This window comes from Salvia splendens, chromosome 8, assembly GCF_004379255.2.
Source record: "Salvia splendens isolate huo1 chromosome 8, SspV2, whole genome shotgun sequence".
Classification (NCBI taxonomy): Eukaryota; Viridiplantae; Streptophyta; class Magnoliopsida; order Lamiales; family Lamiaceae; genus Salvia; species Salvia splendens.
This window is the reverse complement of record NC_056039.1, coordinates 9,912,674-9,928,457: the sequence shown is the minus strand read 5'-3', so window position 1 is coordinate 9,928,457 and position 15,784 is coordinate 9,912,674. Positions and strand designations below refer to the sequence as shown.

At 41.6% G+C, this 15,784-nt stretch overlaps 1 protein-coding gene across 1 annotated transcript; it reads left to right on the top strand.

Moving 5' to 3' along the window:
- The first annotated feature begins 6,321 nt into the window (after positions 1-6,321).
- LOC121744262 lies at positions 6,322-15,503 on the top strand. Its single transcript, XM_042137740.1, has 14 exons — positions 6,322-6,655; positions 6,756-6,840; positions 7,626-7,665; positions 8,151-8,399; positions 9,327-9,426; positions 9,538-9,612; positions 10,572-10,670; positions 10,833-10,949; positions 11,039-11,154; positions 11,311-11,410; positions 11,520-11,878; positions 12,053-13,808; positions 14,258-14,395; positions 14,474-15,503. Exons 1-14 carry the CDS (start codon positions 6,524-6,526, stop codon positions 15,173-15,175), a joined length of 4,068 nt encoding a protein of 1,355 aa, XP_041993674.1. The 5' UTR covers positions 6,322-6,523; the 3' UTR covers positions 15,176-15,503.
- Positions 15,504-15,784: the final 281 nt, after the last annotated feature.

Sequence of the window (15,784 nt, the reverse complement as noted above, 5' to 3'; positions counted from 1 at the left end):
GAACTCTAAATTTCTCCTCAGAAATGAATGATGACGGACTGAGAGCCGAACTAGATCTGGCCGAAGAAAGAAGAGAATTGGCCTGCATAAAAGCAGCCAAGTACAAGGAGCAAGTAGCCCGGTATTATAACCAAAAGGTGAAAAAGCTGCAATATCAAGTGGGAGATCTCGTCTTGAGAAACAACGAAGTAAGCCGAGCAGAAAAGCTGGGCAAACTCGAACCCACATGGGAAGGTCCATATCGGGTGTCAGAAGTCCTCGGCAAAGGGTCTTACAAATTGACTCACATGTCAGGAGAATAAGTACCCCGAACATGGTACATTTCCAACCTCAAGAAGTTCCATTTGTAAGAGACAGTCCGGTCAGTCAGTCTTGTGTCTAGTTCGGTCCTAGGGGTATGTGCTTTCTTTGTTTTTTACTTGTTTTTCATGTTTGTCTATGTGCGTTTTGTTTGTCTATGTGCGTTTTGTCTGTCTATGTGCGTGTCGTCTCTTACAAATGTTACTGAGGTATCTTGTTCTTCGAAGGCTGATCCCCTTTTTAGAACATATATAAGCCAACGATTGTGAGTCCAAGCTTCTAAGGAGGATACAAGACCACAATTCAGCTTAAGAAACAAGCAGTTCGTCTGAAACGAACTGCAACAAAGGGAAAGTCCGATCCACGCGATAAAACTCGCCGAATTAGGACAAGGGAAAGTCCGATCCACGCGATAAAACTCGCCGAATTAGGACAAGGGAAAGTCCGATCCCCAAATTAGGACAAGGGAAAGTCCGATCCGAGCGATAAAACTCGCCAAATTAGGACACAAGCTTAGTCCGGTCAAAGAAATTTACTTCATAAGACCAAAGACGAGTCCGGTCAAAGAAGTTTATTTCATAAGACCGAGGACCAAGTCCGGTCAAAGAAATTTACTTCATAAGACCAAAGACGAGTCCGGTCAAAGAAGTTTATTTCATAAGGCCGAGGACCAAGTCCGGTCAAAGAAGTTTACTTCATAAGACCAAAGACGAGTCCGGTCAAAGAAGTTTATTTCATAAGACCGAGGACCAAGTCCGGTCAAAGAAGTTTACTTCATAAGACCAAAGACGAGTCCGGTCAAAGAAGCTTACTTCATAAGACCGAGGACGAGTCCGATCAAAGAAGTTTACTTCATAAGACCGAGGACGAGCACGATGAAATTTTTTCGCTGAGCTGTAAATACGCAGTGATAGAAGCGAAATGAAGATTTCATTTATTAAAACTTGTTCGGCATACAACTCCGCTGCCCTACGAGAAGGCGTTACGCTATTACAAAGGACTATTCTACTGTCCACGGTTGCTAAAGTTGAGCCACCTATTCAAAAAATCCTCGTGAAGCCGAGTTCGGGCGTTCTCGGCAGCTGAAGAATAAGCAGGTCGACGAGATGCTCTAATCGACCTACCGCCTCTTCCCTGAGCCCGGGAAGCTCTAGCACCTCGGCGGCGAAGAGTCTCTTCACGAAGCATTTGTTGATCTTGCTCACTCATAATCACAGCTCCTCTACGAACTTCAGTCCGTCCTTGTCTTGACGTTTCCGGTTGCTCCTGAGTCCGTTCTCGTCTTGACGTCTCCGGTTGTTCCTGAGTTCGTTGCTGACTTGGAGTAGGGTTTTGAGCAAGTGAATCAGAGGTTTGAGCTGGAGTGCGAGCATCTGTTGGCGGGAAATGCCTAAGGAATCTCTCGATTGAGGGACGCCGGGAAAGAATGATGTCGTACCGAGAAAAACCCAGCGCCGCAATGATTTCACAACTTGTTGGCAAGCCGAGCTCTCCAGCGCATTGTTCCTCCGGAGTACATGAAGCTCCTCCCACAGTTCATCAACTTGATTCTGAACTTCAGATATGCTCATTCCCCCGCGTCCGCAGATGAAATCCTCATACGCAGTCCTCTCAGCGACGGCAGTATTCAGCTCGGCCTCCAGATCTTTCTTTTCGGACTCTAAGTCCTTATTGTCGGCCTCCAGCTTCACTAAACAAGCCAAGAGTTCGTCATTCTTCATCTGGTCAGCTATGGCTTTTTTCTCAGCTTCGTCTAAAGCGGAAGAGTACAGCCGCTTCCAGTGAAGTACCTCTAGCTCCTTAAGAGTTAAGAATACAAAGCAGCCTATGTCAGTTCGGCATTTCAGTTTACTGAGCAGGTAGTAAACCACAACAGGAGTAAAAGAGAGTACGAAAAGCTATACGAAGACACAAGTGCAGAAAGAAGAATTTTTTCATTCATAAGGAAAAATTTTTTACACAAGGAGGGCTTCAAGGCCATTTTACAAGAAGGAAGAAACTAAACTAAGAGAAGGGAGACGAAATCATACTCCGCCAGCTTCGTCTCCGGCTCCTCGGTGAGGTTCAGCTTCCTTCTCCTTGTCTGCCTCAGCTTCAGCCTCGGCCTCCCTGCTCCCCCCAGCCTGCTCGGTGCCCCCATCACCGATCAGCAGCACCTCTTGCTCGGCCTGCCTATCTCCGGTCTGCTGATCGAGCTGCTCGGTCTCACCCTCTCCGTGGAAAATTGGAGCGGGTGAAACTGGCCCTAAGGAGGCGAAGATAGCCTCCATATTCTCGTCCCGGTCAGCTCGGCAACTACGAACTCGGTCAGCAGAAAGCAGGACCGAGGACGAAGCAAGCTCCTCAAGGAGCGGCAGACTCTGGAGACGAGCTGCTATCTCTCGGCCGTACAGCGGCAGGACGACTTCGGGCCCCTGCTCGGCATTATCGGTCATCAGTTTCAGCAGATCACCGACAAAGGCCGAAAATTGATTGCTCAGAAAGAGTTTCTCCGCGAAAGCACGGAGAACCTCCCCTTGGGCAACCACGGCGGCAGCATCCCTCCGTTTCGTCTGCTCTCGCTGGATGACGAGCTGGTTTTTGGCAAACTGGGCTTCATCCTGGGCCGAGATCCTAGCAGCTCTGGCCTTCTCAAAGTCTGCCTTAGCCTGTTCGGCCTGGTGACGAGCAGCCGCCAACTTCCTCTGCATCTCAGCATAATCGTTGGACGCTTTGGAGAGTTCAACGGCGACGAGCTTGGAGAGCATATCGTTCCTCTGAAAATGGAAAAAGGAAAAAGTCAACCGAGGGGCCACAAAAAATACAGGAAAAAAGCAAGGCCAGAAAATCAAGAAGAGAATTCACCTCGGCGAAGTCCGTGGGCCATAAAAAGGGCTCACAGATATGTTCCGAAGGAGGCGCCAAGACCACGTCTTTCTCCGGCGCTCTTGGGGGCTTCTGGGTCTTCCCCTTCCTATTTGCCGAAGTCGACTCCGGCTTCTTTGGATCCGAAGAGGTCTTTTGCCTCTTCGGATTCTTCTCGGCATCAGACGCCGAGCTGCTGGTTTTCGGCCTCTCCGGTTCCTTAGATTCGGAGGATTTGCGACCGAGCTTGTTTAGCAAGTTCACTGCCAAAAAGCAAGAAAACAAGGTTAGTTTTCGTCGTCAAGGCAGTAATGCATAAAAAAGAAATCCTCACCCTCAGCCTCTTCGTCCGAAGACGAGGAGTCGAACACGAAGTCGCCCTTGACGAGCTCAGACTCCAGGTACTGCTTCCTAATCATAGGAATCTTATTGAGCTCGCCCTCGAGCTCGTCCAACGGTTCTAACCGAGGATGAGGAATCACGGACTTCGGCCCTCTCCAGGGAAAGCCCGGAGCCGCTGTCCTATTATAAAAAAAGAAGCGATGTTGCCACTTTGGCCACTTGGTTTTGCAGAAGGCCCTAAAAGGCTGTAAAGGGATCAAGTAAAACCAAGATCCTTTTCTCTTAAACTGGAAGAAATTAAGGATTGCCCTCAGAGACAGATCCTTATCTAACCTACGCAGTTCGGCAGCAAAGGCCGATAAGTGCCTCCAAGAGTTCGGAGTCACCTGACCTAAAGGGAGTTGAAAAAAATCAAGCAGCTCTACAAAGGCAGGGGGAAGAGGGAAACGAAGCCCGCATTCCAAGCCGGCTTCATAAACGGTGGCGTAACCCTCCGGCGGCGAGTCAGCCCTATGAAGGTCGTCGGGAATCGCAACCTTCCCCCCAGGAAAAAAATATTTTTCGTGTAGGGATATCACAGTATCCTTACTCAAGATGCTGTGAAAATACTCTACGGTCTTCTCCCCGGATTCTTTCCGGCTAGAAGACCCCTTATCCCCTTTCCTACCGCTACCTGACTCAGAAGAAGAAGAAGAAGACATAGTTCTTACTCTTTGAAAGTTTGAAGAAATTCTGAAGAAATTCTTGAAAGCGGAAGGAAATTTTTACGCGGAAGAGAGAGAATGCAGAAGAAGCAATAGCAAAAGTGTTCAAATGATGAAGAAAGGACGTATTTATCAGATTCGGAGAAGATTTCAAAATCATCGCACCGTTTCGAATCCCACCTTTTCAGGATTCAACGGCCGGATTTTACTGTCGCATTTAATGCAGTCACGCGCAAGGCACGTCCCCTGACGTCAGCCTTCCCCGTACCTTTATCCAGAATGCCGAAGTGACTCGCTTCGCCGAAGTGATTCACTTCGCTTTTCGGGGGGGGGTAGTGATGGGGTACGTACTAAACAAGCCCAATAGCAGTGACGGCCCATCAGCCCAAAGCCCAAGGAAGAGTATCAGTTCGGCATTACCAAAGAGTTCGACCCCAGCCTACAGCTCGGTAAAAGCCGACCAATCAAGCTCTACTCTCAGATTGGCAAAAGCTGCTCGGCAATAGCTCAGCAGTTCGGTCCCCAAGGAAGAGTATCAGTTCGGCATTACCAAAGAGTTCGGCCCCAGCCTACAGCTCGGTAAAAGCCGACCAATCAAGCTCTACTCTCAGATTGGCAAAAGCTGCTCGACAATAGTTCAGCAGTTCGGTCTCATTATTCGACCGAACTGGGAGATAGTGGTGTCAACTCATGCAGGATCTCATGCAGGATAGCGGACCAAACAAAGAGATAGTGGACCCATGCAGGATCTCATGACCTCCACGACATCCACGACATAATTACTGATGATGTAAGCCACGACCTACTTAGTGGTGATGTAAGCCACGACCTAGTTAGTGGTGATGTAAGCCACGACCTAGTTAGTGGTGATGTAAGCCACGACCTAGTTAGTGGTGATGCAAGCCACGATCTTAGTTCAATGTATAAATAGAACTTAGATCAGATGGAAAAAGGGCTCTAGACATCAAATATCATATAGCAAGTCTGTATTTGTAAGCTGGTAAACCAGATCAAGCAATACAATCTTGCCCTCCTTTCTTCCCGTGGACGTAGATTTACCTCAGTAAATCGAACCACGTAATTCCTTGTGTCGTGATCTATATTCATTACCTGCATTTACTACCATCAAAAATTCGCACATCCATCACCTATTATGCCATTTTTTCATCAACTAATTTAGAGCTGGAAAAAATACCAAAATTATGAATATCCAATTCAAATCATTTAGATCAGATTATAGTTTAGATAAAATTTTCATATAGTATTAAATTTAATTACAAATTGAAAAGAGATGTGGACATTTCTATTGGCCTATAGCCTTCCGAGCGCAAATGGGTTTGCTATCGCACCACAAATATCCAAATATCCTTATAAAATTGTTTAGTTCCTAGCTTGCTCTCAAATAACTTGGCCAAGAGTTAAAACTGAGAACTAAGGTCATCCATAATGTGGTTGCCCCTCGCGCGACTACATTGTAATGCGTCAATTGACGCGAACGCTCGCTGTTCCGTCTGTACCCAGCGCAAAGCCCAGTGGTATGGTAGTGGTCGGGCAACTGCACAAGCCATTGCCACAAGTCTGTTTAAAAATATTTAGTTTCTATTTAACAATTAATAATTTATGTATAAAAATTGATTTACGTTTTTAAAAATTATTTCAAAGTAAGTACTATATATTCAAGTGATCCATGCTTAAAACTAGGCCCATTAATAGGGAGAAGTGTTTTTATGACTATTTTTTATAGAGTAATTTTACTTTGTCTCAAATCTGTATTTTCAATATGGGACAACCTTTATTTTATAACCACATGAGTTCAAATCTGTATGAATTTCGTCATCATATATGTACTTGTTCAATTCAAAACTTTTACTACAAAAATTATGAAGTTCACTTAATATGTCAATATACTTGTTTTATTTGTGTTGAATTTATTTTCAGTATGAAAAGAAAATATAAACTTAAACCATTTTTGACATAAGTATTTGTGAAGTAAAAAAATGACAACAATAATTTATATGTTTGGTTATACTTATTTTAACTTTTGAATATTTTTATTTGTGATTGTGAATCGAATAAGGTTAAATATAAAGATAGCTCAAAGTAAAACTCGAGGAAAGAAAGAAGTATTCAGTTCTTATGCAATAATCTATAGTCAAACCAAATTGACCTGGAAATGAAGGTTGTACCATTTTTACTTGCACATCCAGAGCAAAATTGAGTCGATCTGAAGCGCATCACTTCTCCTCCGGCGATCAGCAAAGAATCTTCGGAGCTTTCTTTGTTGCGGATTCAGATCCGTATCTCAGTATAACTGAGAGACCAATTTGAAAGCGATGCTGCGGTTACGGGCATTCCGGCCGACGAATGATAAGATTGTGAAGATTCAATTGCACCCGACACATCCCTGGCTTGTAACCGCCGATGCGTCAGATCACGTCTCCGTTTGGAATTGGGAGCACCGCCAGGTTAGTCGCTGTGTGTGTGGGTATTTTCAAATCTATCTTGTTTTGAGTTCGAGGTGCGAATTTGTGGTGTTTGATGGCGTTTTTTTTTTCATTTTTTCAGGTTATTTACGAGTTGAAAGCTGGAGGTGTGGATGAGAGGCGTTTGGTTGGTGCTAAATTGGAGAAGCTCGCTGAGGGTGAAACAGGTCCGTTGGCGTGATCTTAGTTTGATTGAGCTTGAGACGTTTAGCAGAACATTAGAACTCTTCATAGTTCGAATGTTCGATAAATATCTGATAATTGTGATTGAGCTGGATTCATTTTCTCTCCATTGTTATTTAGTGCTCATTTTGGATGTTAGTGGTGTTTGATGTCAAATGTGGTTCAATAGGGTGTAAATCATTTGGATTATGATTGTAATCCCCTCATTTGAAGGACTACCAACTGTAGTTTGCTACAATGGTGTACTTTTGCTTTGGAACTAGCTGTGGGCAAAAGATTTCACCTTTGTTTTGTGCTAAATGTTTTTTCCTAGGAGTGAACAGTCTGACCTGTGGATTCTGAGTTTCGCAATTCCATATTGCATTTGGCATATAGATCACCTTATACATATTGTCTCTGCATTGGCAGCATTCTGGGACAGACAAAAGTAACTATAAGTTTGTTGTGTGCATGAAGTCTTTGTTTATGATGCTTTTTGTAAGATGCAAAGAGTCAAAATATCTTGAGTCATCACTCATCAGGATTTTTAGTAGCTTTCTTCAAGAGAAAATAAGTCATAATCGCATAGAAAACATGCGTTAATGAGTATGAAAAACTCGAGATGCAATGATTTATTCTATCTAGACTCTAGAGTCATTATTCTTCTATATTTTACATAAGTATCCTATTAGATTTCGTAAAGAATCTGATTGAGCTTTTCTGTTTTTGGGATGCGTTTGTTTATGATACTAACCCAGAATGGCCGTTTCCATTCTTTTTATCCATGTAGAACCTAGAGGAAAACCAACGGAAGCCATACGAGGTGGAAGGTATATTTCTATGTCAACACTTCATTGCCTTTTTTCCATGTTTCCCCTTAGGGCTCATTTGGTATGGGTGGTTATGATGTAGTACTATAATATATCTATGACACCCTAATATCTTATTTGGTACGAAACACTCCACCTTCATAAATCAAAGGCTGCAAATATTGTAATGGTTTGTAGGATTCTATATACCACCTCTTAGGATTCTATATACCACCTCTCAGGGTGGTATAATTATACCAATCCTAATTCCTAATTATTTCAAATATTAGGTATATTTAGTTTCAATTACATCCTACCAAACAATGGGTTACATATTACAGATGTTTTAATACATATGAAATATGATATTGATATGTTAGATAATAAAAATAATCTCAGTAAATATATCACAACCTTATCCCATATTACGTACCAAACGAGCCCTTAATTTATTTTCAATTAATGGGTGTTTACCTGAGCCTGACATCATATCATGGGGTTTTAAGTGTTAAACAGGTTAGCTTTTATGATGACGATGTACGCTATTGGCAACTTTGGCGGAATCGGTCAGCTGCTGCTGAAGCTCCAACGGCTGTAAACAATGTCACGTCAACTTTAAGTACCCTTGCTCCCTCAACAAAAGGACGCCATTTTCTTGTAATATGCTGTGAGAACAAAGCTATTTTTCTTGATTTGGTGACAATGTGTGGCCGTGATGTGCCAAAGCAGGACTTGGATAACAGATCTCTCCTATGGCAAGTTTAAATATATTTACCTTTCTGAGAATTCAATGCTTTTTTTTATTATACCTGAAACTTTCTGCAGAGCATACTTAAAGTTCACTGTGAGCTTGAGTATACTCCATACGTTAGGGTAAGATCGCATTAATGTGAAATCATTGGTGCTGGAGTGCTTGGACTTAGTTCCTGTAAATTGAGTTTGAGAATTGAGAGTTTTACTGAATTTTAATTATTTCAGGAGTTTATTTACAGAGAGAGGCTGAAACATGTTAATGATGATAACGTATTTATATATAATCTATGAAAATATGTTTAATGTTTTGTTGGGGAAGCATGAAGGAATGTGTTTGTGGTTGCAAGTTCAATGTTGAGTCTTGTCAGTTTTACTTTCTTGTATTCAGATGAGTTGAGATGTAGACTTTGATGATCCATTTTCTATTTTTCTTAAAAATATTTACCGATCCTTTATTCTTAAAATAGTGACTGTAATAATCCGTTTTCTCTTTTTCTGTATCCATTACTTGCATGTAGCATATAGTATGACTAATGACTTAGTATTCTAGTTCTATTTATTGCTCATAGAAAGTACTCTTTTACAAATAGGACTTGTCATTTTGGGTGCACATTTTGATGTGGTTCACGGTTCACCTAAAAATTCATTGGTATCTAGTGTCAAAATATGTGTTCTTCATGATACATGTAAATTATATGTACTACTTCTAGGAAAGAACTCAACTAAATAGGACACTGGCACGGTCTCTCAGAATTTAAAGTGTACTATCTCTTTTTGACCTAGCCATTTGTGGATGTTGATAGCAATGAGTTTTTCTTTCTCATTATTTTTTTATTATTCCTTCTATTTATTTCTAGAAGTTATCTCGAAGCTTGTTGCCTGGTAATGAAGGAACAATTGTCTTGACCATGTAGAGTTATTTTATGCAGCATGGAGTTTTTGTGTCGATCAACTGCCAGTGATGGGCCCCTTGTTGCGTTTGGTGGATCAGATGGTGTGATTAGAGTTCTTTCTATGCTAAATTGGAAGGTTTCTCTATTTCTTTTATGGGGTCTTATCTATGATTTGAAGTGATGAAGTCACACCTGCAAGAAGATGATTGAGGACTGACATTGCATGAGATGCTTATTTTTGCTGCAGCTTGCTAGAAGATATACAGGAGGCCATAAAGGATCAATTTCTTGTTTAATGACTTTCATGGCTTCTACTGGCGAGGTAATTCTTAAGCTTTAAAGTGGTTTGCTCTTAAGTTGACGTATGGACATGTACTTGGCTTCGCATTTTGGTCAGGAAACTCTTGTTTAATCCTTCACCGGCATCACTTGAATATGGTGAATCTGAATTGCTTTATTTGGTTTTGTGAAACTTTTTTCTATACATGGGAGGAACTTGGCCAGTTGGGTATGTTATGAGAACAAGAAAGTTCCAATCTCACATTGGAGAGTAGGTATAGTGATCGAGAAACCAATCATGAGTCATGACTGGAGCTTTCATGCGGAGCTTGGCAATGCTGTTTGAAACCATTTTAGGAAAGAATTCACTGTCCCCCCTTTATCTGCCTATGCCATGTTGCGGTTATTAAGACTAAATTATTAGTATACTTTGATGTAAGAGAAGTGAAGAGCTAAGTGACAACTAGTGTTCTTTCTTTCTTTCTTCTTATTTGATTTGCTGCTAGACACTTCATAAATCCATCTTTTTGTGCAAAGAGCCGAAGACATGTAGAAAAGCAGAGTTTTTTCCTCTTTACAGAAGATTACAGAGTCTGGAGTGTGAAAAGTATTCTAAAGCCACTTATTTTATGTCGAGAAGTGTTGGAAATCAATTTAGAGAGAATATTTATTATCTTTCTTTGGAACTGCTTAGTACTGTTTGAGAGCTGAATATGCCGATTAAAGTACATATATGCTACTTTCAAAGTAATAAGTAAAATCAATAACATAGGTCTTGTCTCTAACATAGTTTTGTGTTTGTATGTCATACCTATGGTTTTTCAGTTTCATCTACTCAAAGTGTGTGCATTTGAGTAGTGATATCCGAACCATTTCCTAGGTCCCGTTTAATAGTATATTTTCGTCAGCTTATGTAGCATTGTAGTTGTATTTGACATTGGCGTGGTTTTATATTTGAGACTTCTTACTTATTGCCTCTCTTTGTTTGATTTGCATTGTCAGGCCCTTTTGGTTTCTGGTGGCAGTGATGGCCTGCTTGTGCTTTGGAATACGGATTATGGTCAAGATTCACGTGAGCTTGTTCCTAAGTTAAGCTTAAAGGTAATTGCCTTTATCTTTACTCAGTATTTTTGTTCCTTGTTTTCCTTTATTATATGAACTCTGTTTTATGATGCTTCAGTATCTTGACTTAATTAATACTAACAACTGTATGCCGATGCTGACGATTGCATTGAAATTTGTTTTATTTTGTGACATCCACAGGCACATGATGGTGGGGTTGTTGGAATTGAGCTTTCTCATGTGCTTGGTGCGGCACCCCAACTCATTACAATTGGTGCAGACAAGACTCTAGCTATCTGGGACACTATATCGTTTAAGGTTCTCATCGATTGTTTCCTGCATCTTTTAGTAAATAATAAAATGTCCAAATTTTCTCCCATTTTTTATTCCCCTTCCACTCATACTAGGAACTGCGTCGAATCAAGCCTGTTTCAAAATTGGCTTGCCATAGCGTGGCATCTTGGTCTCATCCCCGAGCTCCAAATCTTGACATTTTGACATGTGTTAAAGATTCCCATATATGGTATGTTGCAGTACATGTTTATGTATTGTCATTTATCTCTTGTGATTTATCTTTAAACTCAGTCATGGAATTATTACAAACCGATGACAGTTTTTGTGTTTCATGCTACTTGTTTTCTCAAGGGGAACCTGATGATTACCTATCATATCTTAACAGGGCCATTGAGCATCCCACTTATTCAGCTTTGACAAGGCCACTATGTGAGCTATCGTCATTAGTTCCACCCCAGCTGCTCGCATCTCACAAGAAACTAAGGGTATAAGTGTGCAACTTTAATAATTTTTAACATTTAGTGTTTATCATCACTTAGTTGACAACTAAGATAAGGACTCGTACTGAGCTTACAGTGCATATTACTGAAATAGGTTTATTCCATGGTTGCACATCCTTTACAACCCCATCTTGTTGCAACTGGGACAAACATGGGTGTCCTTGTATGTGAATTTGATGCTAAATCACTCCCACCCGTAGCTCCATTGCCAACACCACCAGGAGATCGAGAACATGCTGCTGTCTATGTAGTTGAACGGGAATTGAAACTGCTACAATTTCAATTGTCAAACACTGCAAATCCAGCTCTTGGAAGCAATGGATCCTTGAATGATGTTGGAAGAATCAGAGGAGACACACCAGAACAGCTCCATGTGAAGCAAGTTAAAAAGCATGTTAGCACTCCTGTTCCACACGATTCATACTCAGTGCTTTCTGTGAGCAGTTCTGGGAAGTAAGTAGTCTCTTCATTTTCATATCTTAGCAGTGCTTTGCATTGATCTCTATAGAGTTATTGGAATGAAAGTGTTGTTCCATAATTCTTCCAATCAAAAGTATTATATATACTTTTTCTGAATTTATTAACTATATATCTTGCTGACATGTTTGATTTGCTTTTTTTTTGCAGGTTTCTAGCCATTGTGTGGCCAGATATACCCTATTTCTCAATTTACAAGATCAGTGACTGGTCCATTGTTGATTCAGGTAGTGCAAGGCTCTTGGCTTGGGATACTTGCAGAGATAGATTTGCCTTGCTGGAGTCTGCTTTACCTCCCAGAATGCCAGTAATCCCTAAAGGCAGCTCATCAAGGAAAGCCAAGGAAGCTGCAGCTGCTGCTGCACAAGCTGCTGCTGCAGCAGCTTCTGCAGCTTCATCAGCCAGTGTCCAGGTTCGGATATTGCTTGATGATGGAACATCAAACATTTTGATGAGATCAGTTGGCAATCGGAGTGAACCAGTCACTGGGTTGCATGGGGGAGCACTGCTTGGTGTTGCTTATAGGACGTCTCGACGAATAAGCCCGGTTGCTGCCACAGCTATTTCGACTATTCAGTCTATGCCCTTGTCAGGATTCGGAAATAGTTCCACCTCTTCTTTTAGCACCGTGGATGATGGATATTCTTCACAAAAAACTAGTGCTGAAGCTGCACCTCCAAATTTTCAACTTTACAGTTGGGAAACCTTTGAACCGGTGGGAGGCCTTCTTCCTCAACCAGAATGGACTGCATGGGACCAAACTGTTGAATATTGTGCTTATGCCTATCAACAATATATTGTCATATCTTCCTTGCGTCCTCAATTTCGCTACTTAGGAGATGTAGCAATTCCTTATTCTACTGGAGGTGTATGGCACCGAAGGCAACTGTTTATTGCTACACCAACCACCATAGAGTGCGTTTTTGTGGATGCCGGTATGGCACCTATTGATATAGAAACTAAACGAAAAAAAGAAGAGATACGGCTTAAAGAGATGCAGTCAAGAGCAGTTTCTGAGCATGGAGAATTGGCATTGATATCAGTTGATAGTCAACAGGCTGCCCCACAGGAAAGGATAGCTTTAAGACCCCCTATGTTACAGGTTGTGCGTCTAGCTTCGTTTCAGCATGCTCCATCAATACCTCCTTTCTTAACATTGCCTAAACAATCCAAAGTTGAAGGAATTGATTCCTCAATTCCTAAAGAGATGGAGGAAAGGAAAGTTAATGAAATTGCTGTGGGTGGTGGCGGGGTTGCAGTTGCTGGTACTAGATTCCCAGCCGAACAAAAACGACCAGTTGGACCTCTTCTCGTTGTAGGAGTAAGAGATGGTGTTCTCTGGGTAATTGACAGGTACATGTCTGCTCATGCAATATCACTCAACCATCCTGGAATCCGGTGTAGATGTCTTGCAGCATATGGTGATGCTGTTAGTGCTGTGAAATGGGCGAGTAGGCTTGGTAGAGAAGATCATGACGATTTAGCTCAATTTATGCTCGGAATGGGTTATGCAACTGAAGCACTTCACTTGCCTGGGATATCCAAGAGGCTGGAATTTGATCTAGCAATGCAGAGTAATGATTTGAAGAGAGCCCTACAATGCCTTCTGGTAATGAGCAACAGCAGGGATATTGGGCAAGAAGCGTTGGGGTTGAACTTGAATGACATAATAAATATGTCCTCAAAGAAGGAAAATGTTGTCGATGCTGTTCAAGGAGTAGTTAAGTTTGCCAAGGAATTCCAGGAACTTATTGATGCTGCAGATGCCACTGGACAAGCGGACATAGCTCGCGAAGCTCTTAAGAGATTAGCTGCTGCGGGTTCTGTGAAAGGGGCTTTGCAAGGCCATGAGATAAGAGGGCTCTCACTCCGCCTTGCAAATCATGGAGAGTTGACACGTCTCAGTGTATGTATCTATATGTCAATAGTTCTTATAAGCTCATCATTCGTCAAGGATTATTATAACTACCCACCCAAACCTTGGAGCTTTTCCACTTTGACACCTACAGTTTTTGTTTATAGCTGTTCACATGCTACTCTGATTCTAGTCATACATGAAGTCAGGGCTCCCATCTTCTCAAAATGCTACAAGTTTCGGTGGTTTCTGACCTGAACCTAGAGTTTATGTCCTTGAAATAATTCTAACTCATGGATATTCTTCAACATATGAATGTTAAAATCAAAAATCATTTCAATTTATGTTATAATATCACCTTATAGGCTAGAGCCAGATCTGCTTATGATTATATTTGAAACTTTCTTTTTATGATGATTCTACTTCTTTCATATTGGGAAACATAACATGTTCACTTTGATGTCCCTTGTAATAAATCTCTACGGTTGCTAATTTTGCAGAATTTAGTCAACAATTTGATCTCAGTTGGTTCAGGAAGAGAAGCTGCTTTTTCAGCTGCCCTCTTAGGAGATAACATACTCATGGAGAAGGCCTGGCAGGAGACAGGAATGCTTGCTGAGGCTGTTCTTCATGCTCACGTATGATTTGCATAGCCTTATAAAAATTGCTGCAAACTATATCAATAACCTAACCACAAGTAACTGTTTTATGTGTAGGCTCATGGTCGGCCGACATTGAGAAGCTTGGTTCAGGCCTGGAATAAAACACTGCAAAAAGAGCTAGAACACGCTCCATCTGCCAAAATGGATGCAGCAGCTGCATTTTTGGCTTCTCTCGAGGAATCAAAGATCACAACCCTGCAGGATGCAGCCAAGAAGCCACCAATTGAAATTCTGCCACCAGGAATGGCAACTTTATATGGTCCTAATCCTGGCCAGTCTGGTCAGAAAAAGCCAAGTCTTGCCCTGCCAAGTTCGCAGCAGCAACCTGGCAAACCTTTGCTATTAGAAGCATCAGCAGCCGCACCCATATCCACTTCTTCAGAGTCCAATGGTCTGCCCTCAGCTGAATCGGGTTCTTCACAGAACTCTATGGAGGCTCCTGCTGCTCCACCTACATCTGAATCTGCTAGTATGAATTTAGAGACGACCGCTCCACCACAAGTGGCGCCAGATTCTTCTGCCCCACCAGTCACTGAATCGAGCGACAATGGCCCTCCATCAGAATATAATAATAATAATGTAGAAAACCAGGAGCAGCCAGCATCAGTACAGAGTGTTGCAGAGTCTAATGGTATCGAGGGAAGTGTCCCACCAGCATCTGAAACTACTCCCACTGTCCCAGATGCGGGTCATGAACAAGCAAGTAACCAAGGAACAAGAGTACGCCCCGAACTCTCAATGATTGACTTCAGTTGACAAGCATACTACTCGATATCAGCAGACTATGTTCCAGTCCAACTTGGGTATGAGTCAGTGGCATGCCAAACTATCTGGAGCAAGAAGCATTGCAGACGAGCGCTTGGGGTCCTTGTGTGTAAGCTGAATTTTAATTTTGATTTCTGGCTGTTGCTTAGCCAAAGAGGTGTTTCTTCTCCTCAAGTAAGATGATTTATTGTGCAGCTGTGGTATAGTTTGTATCATGTTTGGTTATCTTTTCATCCCACTTCGAGTTTTTTTTTTTTAATTTGACTGCATTTCTAACATGCTCCCCCATTAATAGTTCTTTTCTCATTTTTCTGTCCCATTTGAAATGTTCATTTTTTGTTAGAATTTTTTCATTGAAATTTCTTATTTTCATTTTTATGATAAGCTTTGATGGGACCTCATGTAATTAGCCTGCTTTCTTGAACAATCGTGACCAAAAACATAGTAAGACACTGCAAATGGGATGTGAACGAAATATACTACTCCATGCTACTTCGTTATTTACTAAAATGGATTCATATTTTGTGATATCCTAATGTCTACGCTAATACACATTGAAGTTAATTTTACTTGAGGAATGTTACATAATAAAGTATCCAA

Coding starts and splice junctions, on each gene's coding strand:
- LOC121744262 (XM_042137740.1), top strand. CDS start 6,524: ATGCTGCGGTTACGGGCATTCCGGCCGACGAATGATAAGATTGTGAAG. Junction 9,613..10,571: donor TCATGGCTTCTACTGGCGAG/GTAATTCTTAAG, acceptor TTGCATTGTCAG/GCCCTTTTGGTTTCTGGTGG. Junction 11,879..12,052: donor TCTGTGAGCAGTTCTGGGAA/GTAAGTAGTCTC, acceptor TTTTTTTTGCAG/GTTTCTAGCCATTGTGTGGC.